We start from the raw sequence: 12,626 nt of genomic DNA, 5'->3' as shown, positions 1-12,626 counted from the left end.
CAACGCTGATTTTGTTGAGGTGTTGGACACCTACCTGATAAAGCATTCGGAAGATGTCAAAGACAGACTAAAAATTCAAATTTAGCTTGAAGTGGTGGGAAAAATGTGTGAATGTGATTTGCCTTTTTATTTGTTGAACAATGGAATGTGAATGTATACATGTATGATAATGATTCTTCTTCTTAGATAATTGGCGTTATAACCGCTTACGCGGTTTCGGCCGAGTTTAACAAAGCGCACCAGTCGTTTCTTTCTCGTGCTAACCGGCGCCAGTTGGACACACCAAGTGAAGCCAAGTCCTTCTCCACCTAAATTTTCCAACGCAGAGGAGGCCTTCCTCTTCCTCTGCTACCACCAGCTGGTACCGCATCGAATACTCTCAGAGCCGGAGCGTTTGTATCCATTCGGGCAACATGACCCAACCAACGTAGCCGCTGGATCTTTATTCACTGCGCTATGTCTATGTCGTAGTAAAGCTCATACCGCTCATCGTATTCGCCGTTTTCAACGTGCAAAGGTCCAAAAATCTTGCGCAGAATCTTTCTCTCCAACACTCCAAGCGTCGCTTAATCGGATGTTGTGCGGACTTTACTGCTCAGTTGCCTACTCAGTCCAAAGTAGCATTTGTTGGCAAGAGAGATTCTAAGTTGGACTTCAATACTGGCATTCCTATCGGTGTTAGTGTTAGTTCTTAAATAAGCGAAGTCTTCCACAACCTTGAAATCTTAACTGGCAACAGTGACGTAGGCGCCGATTCGCGAGTGCGCCGACTGCTTGTTTGATGACAGGAAGTACTTCGTTTTGTCCTCGTTTACCGCCAGACCCATTCGCTTTGCCTCATTATCCAGTTTGGAAAAGGCAGAACTAACCGTGCAGTTGTTAAGGCCGATGATATCAATTTCGCCAACATATATCATACGCCAACAATTAACCTAATGACCCTCTTAGAAAGGGTCGTTTCCACGACAGTCGGTTCTACGTTACCGGAACGACCCGGATTTATATCCGCCCAAGGTCTGTCACTTCAGCAGCATTCCCCATATATGCATGGGGAATGCTTATGCTGCTACCACCCGGATTTATATCCGGCCAAGGACTGTCATTTCAGCAGCATTCCCCGTATATGCATGGGGAATGCTTATGCTGCTACAACATACGCTAACAATTGTATGCTGCTTTGAAAAATTGTGCCTGAGCGATTAACGACTCGCACGATCCTTCCAAGATCAGGTTACAGAAGTCACACGGCAACGAGTCACTCTGTCTGAAACCTCGTTTAGTATCAAACGGTTCGAAGAGGTCGTTCCCAATGCTGACGGCGCTGATGGTATTGAGCCACATCATCTTGCATAGCCGCATTAGTTTTGCGGGGATACCAAATTCAGACATCGCGGCATATAGGTAATTCCTTTTCGTACTGTCGAATGCAGCCTTGAAGTCGACGAAAAGATGGCGTGTGTCGATTCTCCTTTCATGGGTATGTTTCAAGACTTGGCGTATTGTGAATATATGGTCAATTGTGGATTTTCCAGGTCTAAAGCCATACTGATACAGTTAAATCAGTTGGTTGATGGTGGCCTTCAGCCTTTCACACAATACGCTCGCTAAAACCTTATAGACGCTGTTTAGAAGATTAATCCCGCGATAATTGGCACATTTTCGGGCGTTGTTCCTATTGGCCAGCATCTCAAGCTCCTTTCTTAGCTCTCGGTAGCGACCCCACCTGGCTCACGTTGCGCCCGATCGCTGTGTGGCTCTATAGGCGACATCTTTTCTTTCTGCGGCAGCATGACATTCCTCGCCGTACCAATTGTTTTTTCAGGCTCGCCGGAACCCGATTTCTTCTTCGGTACGTAGAGAACTAGAAATGTTGCTCCATTGGTCGCGCATGCCTGATTGTTTGGCAGTACCTACTCTCTGAGAGCAGGAGTGAGAGTCGAGTGGTGAATCTTCTGGCTGTCTGTTGTGATTGCAGCTTTTCGATGTCGCGTTCTCTACGTAGGTAGATGTACTTTTTTTGCTGCACAGAAGCATGTGCGTAGTTTGGCTGCAACAAGATAATGATCCGAGTCGATGTTGGATGTGTGGAACGGGTATTCGGAAACTACCCAGAGGATACTTGGGCTAATCCCAGCTACTTGGACCACATATAGGAGAGTCGTCCTGGCCACTGTATGGCGATCAGTAACTTTCCATACTTGCCTGGACTTCTACATATGGAATCATCCTCCAATAAATTAATTAATTGCTATACCTGTATTATGTTTTTGATCCCTTTATTTTAAAAAAATTCTAAGTATGTAAATGAATGAACATAAAATAAAGTTTAAATAGGAAAAAAAACAATTTCAATTAAATAAAAATAAATAAATAAAAATAAAAATTCAGTCTTATGTTTCAAATTTATTAGTCCAGTTTATTTCGTTATCTGAAAATATATGTAAATAGTAATCTGATATTATAAATTTGTAATTTCTTGTTCTAAAAGTTCAGCGTACTTCTAATTTATTCGATTCTTTTTCGAACTATATTTATTTTATATCCCACCAATTCATCTCTTAATTTGAAAAAGTTTCGGGAAGCATTATTTCATGTTGTTCGACTGGTTCTTTGTAAAGCGGTCGAAATTTCGCTTCGCAATGCATTTTATTTATACATATAACATATTTCAAATTTAATTTTTCAAATTCATTAGGCTTAACAAAAACTCGCATTCCTTTTCTGCCACTGATTTTCCCCTCTGCAAACATTTGGACAGATTGAATCTGCTATCTACTAATGCATTAGAAACGTAAACAATACTCACAAATGTGGGAATGAGATTAGTTATTAGCGTTAATGCATTCGCTAGAACCACGCTGGTTGTATAGCACAACTAAGAAGTTATTATTGTTCACATTTAATAACAACTCAGAATTGTATTCTTGCGGCTTGTGCCGTTTGTTTATTGCTTTAGTATCAACTAAAAACTAAACTTGCTTAATTATTATTAGTAATATTTATACGAAGAAGTCACGGCAGGTGAATTGCACTTGTTGTGTACCAAAACAATTCCCATGCAGCGGTAATGCAGCGTAAACGTATTTACTCTCGCATGAAACGGTAACGCTGCGTTAGCATATTGGCTTTCCCATGAAGCGGTAAGCCCTTTTTAGTTTCATTGTTTGGACGGATGCGTATGTGGTGTCATTTACCCGTGGGATGATAGCTTTTAGTTTAATCGCATGCGTATGCAAGCGACTGGGTGTTAATTATTTGTGAAAAATTATGTCGACCGATTTCTGCGCATATCGCATTAACTCCTACCCCTTTAAAACATGCAGCGTCCTCGTTAGATTTAGGGTTTCATCTTTTAATTGCTACAGGCTAGCTATCTTTGGAACTAGTTGTGCCGACTTGGATGTGGATTTTAGTTTTCTTGTTCGAGATGATTTTTTTTCGTTATAATAATAATCAAGGTGATTAGCTATAGTATTATTATTGTAGATGCCATAAAAAGACTGATTTTATATTTAGTGTTTATGGCATAGATTTGTCGAATGTTTTCTAAGCTCTTTCAAATATTGTAAGGAAAGAACTTCTTCGGGGCTCCTTGTAGCATTTGCCGATTTTATGATTGCTGGTAACGGTTCTGCGAAAAGTTATTTATTTGTAAAATTTTTTTTGTTTATTATTTTATTTGTAAAATTGTTGTCTCCAATTGAAATGCTGGAGTTGTCGTATTTGACCAAAAATATTCCTTGTAAATTGATTAATTTATCGTCTATTTTTACGAATCCTATATAGCTGTTAGGTACTCGTATTATTTCCTCAGTTGTAGAAATATGGTGACTTTTTATAGTGTTGAGTAACCTTTTATCAAATGTGGTATGCAACTGCTGAACGTGACTTCTTCAACATTATTTAGTCTACACAATACTAAATTGTTTATATTCTCACAACAACTTTCAATTCTAAATATTTCTTTGTTACAAACAATTAGGTTTTCATATTCTAATTTAATTAAATTATTTCCTTTTTTTACTGGTTTAATCATTATAGATTTATAAGACTCCTTAATTGATGATGCATTTGATGCAATTTAACATCACTACACTCAATAGCTTCAATTAAATTTAAGTAAGGCATATTTGGTTTTTCTAATGTTTCTTTTATAACAATTAGTTCCTCGTTTGATAACATAAATGAGTTTACAATTCCGGCCTTTACCCGTTGGATTGAGTAATCAATATTTATTAATTATTCTTTTATAAATTTGTAGCATACTTATATTTTATAAATTATTAATGTATTTATTTCTAAATGGCAATACCTTCTACTTGTTAAGATTTAATTTAAAGTTTTTCCTATATTCTTAGGAATTGCCTAAAACTGTAATGACTGCTAGATGTCTTCTTTCAAACTCTAAATTTGAATTTTATAACAAGATAGCCTTTGCCTATAAAAAGCCTACGCCCTCTTGGAAAAAAACATTACGTTTGGTAATCGGCGGTGAGCAGAGCTTAGGTGCTTGCCAATGACCATGATTCAGTTATTAAAAGTTTGCTGAGTAAACCGCTTTCTCGTTCTCTCTTGACGAATCGGCTCCCTTAGCAAGAAACTGTGTTGCTAACTCTAGAAATTGTAAGTAAAAGTGGAGCAAAAGTAAAATTTGTAGAACAAACATAACATAACAACAACAACTGCCGCAGGTAACAAAAGGCAGCGAATGCCCGATCTCTGCCATAGCGCAATTAGAGATGGAAGTAGACGAAATGGACCTAGGGCCCATCGGGAAAACTTCCGCTTTATCACCAGAGGAAGAGGAGAAACTCTTAACTTCTCCCTCAAAAAACACAAGTTCGGCTAAGAATGGAGCGGAAATGGAAGTGAAGCTGCGGCTCAGCGGTGCCGCCAGAAAGCGACTCAGGTACCACCTGGGTAAAGGTCACTCCATTGAAGAAGCGCGACAACTAGCACAGCAGCCAATGAACTTAAAGCGTCAGCGCTCCAGCAGCACCACCCCTAAGCAAAGATCTCCTAAAAGAGCTAACTTAGTGGAAAGGACAACTGACCCATCAGAAGCCGAAAGGGCAAAGGCAGCAGTGCCTAACCTGGAGGTGAAAGAAGGGACGGCTAAAATGTCCTACAAAGATGTTGCATGTAGCACCAAGCTGGGTATCATACCACCTGATTATACGGCAACGATATGGCCTACAGATAAACTAAAGGCCATTCAACACGCTATCCTGGACAGCATAAGGAAAAAGCAGACTGGTGGTGCCAAGCCAATCTTTAACAGCTGCACCTTCCGCGCAGGATACATAGTTGTCTCATGTGGCAACGATGAAACAACCGACTGGTTAAAGGCAGCAATGCCTAAACTTGAACCATGGAAAGATGCGCAAATTAAGATCGTTTTAGAAGAGGACATACCAAGGCCTTTGATCTTCACATGCCACTTTCCAGAACTGGACAGCACATCCACAGAGGACATCCTCAACCTCCTGGATGGGCAAAACTCTGGCCTGAACGTTCAGGAATGGCGGGTACTACGTAGAGTACAAAAGGGTAAGGTGACGGAGCTAACCATCGCAATCGACCCCATCTCCGCCATTGTGATAAAAAAACATCACTACTGGTTGAACTATGGGTTTAGCACAGTTCAACTTAGAACTAAGGCCAAAACCCCGGAGAAGGATGCTGAACCAGAAGCGCCCAAGCCTCCCGCATTGCAGCGGACCGAGGAACAACCCTGCACTTCGGCATCGGCGATCGCAGCAACCGCAGTGAGCGTAACGCAAACTGATGAGCAGCCATGTTGCTCTAAAGATGCGCCACACGCCACCAAGCCTGCACCAATGTCAAGTGCTCAAAGGGTAGAGGAAGGCATAAGAATGCGACCCCCGCTTCGTGCCGACAAGAAAAATAATGGTCCAAAGAGGACCAAAAAAGGCGAGCGTCACTCTGCTGAGGAAGCGGCCTTGCTGGGTAGCAACAGAGGCAAGAAAAAGGCAGCCAGTGCCAAAAAACAGAGGCGATAATGCCACACGCTATCCTAAGCAACAATAGAAGGCAACTCGGATGCCTTCAATTAAACCTCCACCATGCAAAGGCTGCCTCGGCTGAACTAGCAAGGAGGTTTAACAAACAAAACTTGGATATAGCTCTAATCCAAGAACCGTGGGTACGTGACAGAGTCATTGAGGGACTCCAAGATGTTAATGGTAAGTTAATCTATGCCAACAATGATCGCCCTAGAGCGGCAATCTTAATTAGCAATAATTTAACTTTCATTCCCATTTCGCAGTTCACTACCACCGATCTCGTTGCGATCTGGACCAAGGTGCCAACAGACAAAGGCGAGCACGAGGTAATCATTGCCTCTGCCTACCTTCCAGGAGATGAGGAAACTGCTCCAACAAGGGAACTTGTAGCCCTAGTCAACTACTGCAAGGAGAACCACCTACGCTGGATAATAGGATGCGATGCGAATGCCCATCATACGATATGGGGCAGCACAAACATCAATGCGAGAGGTGAGTGCCTTCTTGAATTCTTACTTAGATATAATGTATCAATAGTAAACCGAGGCAATGAACCAACATTTAGGAAAGCAATAAGGGAGGAAGTACTTGATCTTACCCTATGCAGTCCAAATGTACTATCAGAAGTCTCAAATTGGCATGTGTCCGGGGAAGCATCAATGTCGGACCACAGTCTTATCAGGTTTGACTTAGGTGCTACCTTACCGCACATAACAATTTACAGAAATCCAAGGAATATAAATTGGAATGTCTTTCACTTTAACTTAGAACAAAGTGCTAACTACTCTAAGCATCACCTGGTGCTTAAATCTGAGCTTGAGATGGAGGCAAATGAACTCCACTCAAACATTACGTCTGCATTTCATGAGAGCTGTCAGGAAAAAGTGAAAAAACCACGAAGGGATGTCCCCTGGTGGAATAGTACGCTTTCAAGACTACGCCATGAAACCAGAGTATTATGGAATAGAGCTAAACAAACAGGGGACTGGGTCTCCTACTGGAGAGCTCTAACCAACTTCAACAAAGAATTGAGGAAATCTAAGAGAGCTTCCTGGAGGGATCACTGTGATAAGATTTCAAATCTTCCTAATGCTATCCGCCTCCAGAAAGCCTTATCAAAGGATCACTCAAACGGCATATGTACCCTGAAAAAGCCAGATGGTAGCTACACTAAAAACCCAGAAAAAACTAGCCAACTTCTACTGGACACCCATTTCCCGGGATGCCATGCTTTACATGAGTCCACAATGTTGGTAGAACCTACCACTTATGCTGACAGGGAGGACCTAAAGCTGGCAAATAAGCTATTCCATGAAAATCGGGTACAATGGGCTATATCTACATTTAGCCCATACAAATCTCCTGGACCTGATGGGATATTCCCTTGCCTTCTGCAAAAGGGAAGCCAATACATTGTCCCTACTTTGTCCAGACTATATAAAGCAAGCCTATTGCTAGGTTATATTCCTACGAAATGGGCTGAGGTAAAGGTCGTATTCATTCCAAAGGTAGGGAAAAAACCCGAACAATTGCATAAGTCATACAGACCGATTAGCCTTAGCTCATTTTTCCTAAAAACAATGGAAAAAATATTGGATCAGCACATACGGGAGAATAACTTGGTTAATTTCCCACTGCACCAACTTCAATTTGCCTACCAACAAGGTAAATCTACTGAGACTGCAATACACAGTCTGGTAACCATTATTGAAAAAGCTATTGAGTCAAAACAAATCGCACTTTGCGCTTTTATTGACATAACAGGAGTTTTCGATAATACGTCCTATGAGGCAATCAACAATGCCCTATCTCAAAAGGACGTACCTAAACCAATCAGACGATGGACTATATCGATGCTGAAATCCAGAACGATCAGTACAGAATTAGGAGGAAGAATAAAGTCTATCAAGGCCACAAGAGGTTGCCCGCAAGGGGGAGTACTCTCTCCTCTTCTGTGGACACTAGTAATAGATGAACTTCTCCACAAACTGAACAACCTAGGATTCCACACCCAGGGCTATGCTGATGACCTGGTAGTATATATAGTGGGCTGGCATGAAGAGACCATCTCTAACCGCATGCAACAAGCCCTCAACATAATAAACAAATGGTGCACTGACAAATGGCTCTCTATCAACCCATCTAAAACTGCGCTAGTGCCGTTCACCAGGAAAAGGAATATCAACATCAAATGTCCTGTCCTGAATGAATCGACTCTACAACTCTCCACAGAGGCGAACTACCTTGGTATCAACCTTGACAAAGCGCTTACCTGGAACTCGCATCTGGAGAAAGTTACTGTAAAAGCCACAAGGGCATTCTATGCCTGCACAAGGCTTTTTGGTAAAACATGGGGGCTCAGCCCCAGAATGACCTACTGGATATTCACTACAGTTGTTAAGCCTATAGTCACTTATGCTTCCATAGCATGGTGGCCCAAAGTTAAGCAACGAAAGGCGGCAAGCGATCTCAACAAATTGTACCGCCTCATCTGCATCGGTATAACAGGAGCAATGAAAACATGCCCAACTGACGCTTTGGGCGTGCTCCTAGGTATACCACCGCTTCCCATCTTAATTGAAAAAGAAGCAAGATTGAGTGCCTTAAGACTAAAAGGCAACGCCGATCTTAAAAGTGGAGATATGAGAGGACATCTAAAGATCTTAGAAGACTTTCGACACACTCCTATACTACACAGGGTGGATACAATATCTCCCAAACCCATTCTCTACAGAAACTTCCGAATTATTATTAATGAACGAACAACTTGGAGAACTAATTCTATCAATTTCAAGCCTGGATCTCAATTATGGTTCACTGATGGGTCCAAGCTGGTAGATGGTAGAGCAGGGGCAGGAATCAATGGGCCTAAATTTAAAAAATCGATTCCGATGGGACTCTACCCAACAATATTCCAGGCAGAAATACATGCCATTGAAATATGTGTGAGAGAATGCCTTCGCAGGAAAATGAGAGGTACTCACATCTACATACTCTCAGATAGTCAAGCGGCTCTAAAAGCCCTTCTATCAACAACTATCACCTCTAAATTGGTAAATGATTGCCTAAACCTTCTCAACATGTTAGGAAACCTCAACACAGTAACTCTAGTCTGGATTCCGGGACATGAAGGGCATGAGGGGAATGAAATGGCTGATGACCTCGCAAAACAAGGAGCAAATATGCAACTTACTGGTCCTGAGCCTTTCTGTGGACTCACGAAAAGCCACATTAATGAATTCCTCAGGAAATGGGAAGAAAGGAAATTTGCTGCACACTGGCTAAATTGTGCCGGTCAGCGTCAAGCCAAACAATTTCTTAGTCCCAACAAAGGAATATCAGACAAGCTACTCTCACTAAACAGAGTAGATCTGCGTCTTTTAACAGGATACCTCACAGGTCACTGCAGCCTGAGGTATCATTTAAATAACATTGGTCTATCAGAGACCAATGTCTGCCGCTTTTGCGAAATGGATATAGAAAGCTCAGAACATGTGCTTTGTGAATGTCCTGCGCTGGGCAGACAAAGACTTCACCACCTTGGTGGTATCGTAGTATCTCCATGTAATCTTTGGAACAACAAACCCACAATAGAGCTAAAATTTATAAAAAGCCTTAAACTCTAGGGTTACAAAAATTGGTCTTGCACAATAGATCAACTCTGGTCGCAGTGCGTAATGGCCTTCTAATAATAAAAAAACATAACCGTTAACATCATTGCTATTTGATTTCTTCGTATTCGCTGACATTTGAATTTCTGAATTCGTGAGTTTGAGTAAGTATTTTAGAAAATTCATATTATTTATTGTAATAAATAAATTATAATTTTACATTGATTAGGTTATTTCCGTGCTGATTTGAGCCTTTTCCTGTCCCTGTTTGTAAGTGAAGCTGTTTTAATCGTTTTCCTGCCAGAGTGCAGCACAACCGTTTTGCAAGTGCGTCATACAGACACAAACACGGAAGTTCAAACCAATGGTGAATAGACTGTTCAATTATTTAAAGAGAACCTTTTCGTTTACAGGTTTCCAACTACCCATCTACAGCGCCACTCGTGGTTTAAAGCCCATATCCTAATTGGTATGTACATATGTAAATTTTGCGTTACTTTTTTTTTGTCGGGAATATAGTATGTTGTCTGTTTTCTTTGGCTTAAAAGTTATATAATTTTATTTTATATATTTAATATTTATATAATGATGATGAAATTAGCTTTAGGAAATCAATGATAATACAAATAATTACAAGATAATCAATAAAGCAAACAGACAACAATAACCGATGTTCTTTTAAATTTTATTGTACATGCCAACATATAAAGGAACCGGGGCATATTATTTGTCTGCTCTGGATTATTTAAGTTTACATATGGAGTTTATTTCAGTTTCAATATTTTATGGTAAACATAAACGTTGCTCCGGTTGTTCAGTAATTTGAGTGCAATGTTTATACATGTGTACTTAGTAGTTAGAAAATTAAAAAAGCTGATTAAGTTTTGTTACTTATTTAGTAAACCAAATATGCCAAAAACCAGTTGCAAATTGTGCCATAATACATGGGCAAAAGAAAACATCAGTATGTTCCATGTTCCGCAAGACGCAATAAATGGTCCGAGTCCTGCGGTGTCAAATTGCAGCCTGCTTCAAATCTCCTGGCGTAGCACAGTGGTGCAAAACTGGAATTTACGATTCAAAACAGTCTGCAGCACACATTTCTTGACCGATTTGCAATTTATTTTTTTTTGAATTGCTCAGGATAAAATTGCTAACAACTCTGTCGTTGCGGATTTTTAAAATATTTTGCTAATATTGAAATATTTAAACAAATACATTTAAAAAACAAAACTTACAAACTTACAAAACTTACAAAATCTTTTAAAAATTAATTATTTTTATGAAACTTGGTATCCGGGGGTTTTCTGGGTCGCTGATTGCAAATATGATGTCAGATTGTCAAAATTCAAAATGGCGGATCCAATATGGCGGTCAAAATTTTCTTATAGTTAATTATTGTTTATGAAACTTGGTATCCGGGGGTTTTCGGGGTCGCTGATGACGAATCTGATATCATATTTACAAAATTCAAAATGACGGATCCAATATGGCGGACAAACTTTTTTAAATCCAATCGAATTCGCTTGAAACTTGTTACCTGAGGGTTTTTGGGATCGTTGATTACAAATCCGATGTTAATATTCCTAAACTTGAAATGGTAGATCTGATACGGTGAAAAGTTGCAAAACAGGGTAAAGGCGAGAAGAAAAGATCTCGAGTCAGTAAAGGTGAGAGGAAAAGTTCTCCAGCCAGTAAAGGCGAGAGACAAAGATCTCCAGCCAATAAAGGCAAGAGGAAGAAATCTCCAGCCAGTAAAGGCAAGGGGAGAAGATCTCCAGCCAGTAAAGGCAAGAGGTCTAGTAATAGTCTAATAGTCTAGTAGATTTTAAAGACAAAGTTTTACATTCTCTTTGATTCAAATTGCTGTATAAGTTCTTCTATTTCGGGATCATTTGCTGCAGAATTGCTTCTCCATTCTTTTCTTAATGAGGCTATGTAAAGGTCTGAAGAAACTAAAAGTTTATGTATTAAGTCTTCATTTGTTATGGTTCGTGACATTTTACCAGTATTGAACGCCCTGAAACGTTTGAAATCCTTATTTCTGACTTCAGCAGCCTCTTCTGAATATTTCCCTATAGGTAGTAAAAATTTCTCTATTACTTTACCACCATGTATCAACACTTTATGAATAGAAGATGGCATATAGTACCAGGAATAGAGCTTTATGAACAACTCAGCTGTTTTGTAAGTATAGTCGTTAAAAAAGTCTGTTGGTACTTTTTTACTTCCACTTAACATTTTTAAAATTATACTGAATCTATATATTAACTCTTTATCTACTTTTGTTATTTCTGATGTTAACTCAATATCCTGAAAAAATGTACGCGCAGTGTTGCCATCATTAGAAGATCCAGAACCATGTGCTGGCTGATCTATTATAAGCCCCATTTTTTTTCTAAACTCTTTACAAATTTTTTGTTTAGTATTTCGAAGAAGCACTTTATGATCATCAGATCTTACACTCCACCGGCAAAAATCTAATCGATATGCTATATGCAAAATGCATTCCATCATTCTTATCCACATGTGCAATACAGAAAGGCCAAATTCAAAAAAACATTGGTTTTCTTCTTTGTTTGCGAGTCTGACTAAATTGTTCATTTCGGATGTTTTTGCTCCACAAATATAGCAAGTTGCTGCTGAAGGTGTATCTGTTAAAGCTTGGCAAACTTTACCATCCACCATAGTTAGAGCCATGTCTGCTTTAACTATATAGGTGCCTTCAGATTTTTCAACTATTATTGGTTGCAATTCTCTAATTTGATTTTTAATGTCATCCACTTTCGACTGAGTCCTTTTCTTTGTTTCTTTCGCGAATTCAAAAGAAATTGGAACGCAACGTTTTGGTGACGATGGATGAGGATTTTGCCATACAATTTTTGAATTATCAGTTGTTTTTAAGCACAAAGGTACCATTGACACTGCAAATATTGATTCATCTGAGGCATTTGATTCACTGAATTTTTGCTTATATATGCTTTGATCG

The 12,626-nt window shown here is 39.7% G+C and overlaps 1 protein-coding gene across 1 annotated transcript; it reads left to right on the top strand.

Moving 5' to 3' along the window:
* Positions 1-6,125: 6,125 nt before the first annotated feature.
* Positions 6,126-10,012, top strand: LOC128869944 (uncharacterized). Its single transcript, XM_054112543.1, has 3 exons — positions 6,126-6,206; positions 6,290-6,947; positions 9,867-10,012. The coding sequence occupies exons 1-3, from the start codon at positions 6,198-6,200 to the stop codon at positions 10,010-10,012; spliced, it is 813 nt and encodes a 270-aa protein (XP_053968518.1). The 5' UTR covers positions 6,126-6,197.
* Positions 10,013-12,626: the final 2,614 nt, after the last annotated feature.

The sequence above is a fragment of the Anastrepha ludens genome, chromosome X (genome assembly GCF_028408465.1).
Source record: "Anastrepha ludens isolate Willacy chromosome X, idAnaLude1.1, whole genome shotgun sequence".
NCBI classification, from domain to species: domain Eukaryota; kingdom Metazoa; phylum Arthropoda; class Insecta; order Diptera; family Tephritidae; genus Anastrepha; species Anastrepha ludens.
The sequence above is the reverse complement of the archived record's forward strand: the minus strand, read 5'-3'. Positions and strand labels throughout refer to the sequence as shown.

Bases quoted from the DNA above. Each gene is read 5' to 3' on its own strand.
- LOC128869944 (XM_054112543.1), top strand. The intron at 6,948-9,866 runs GTACGCTTTCAA...TACATTGATTAG, and splicing joins GGATGTCCCCTGGTGGAATA to GTTATTTCCGTGCTGATTTG.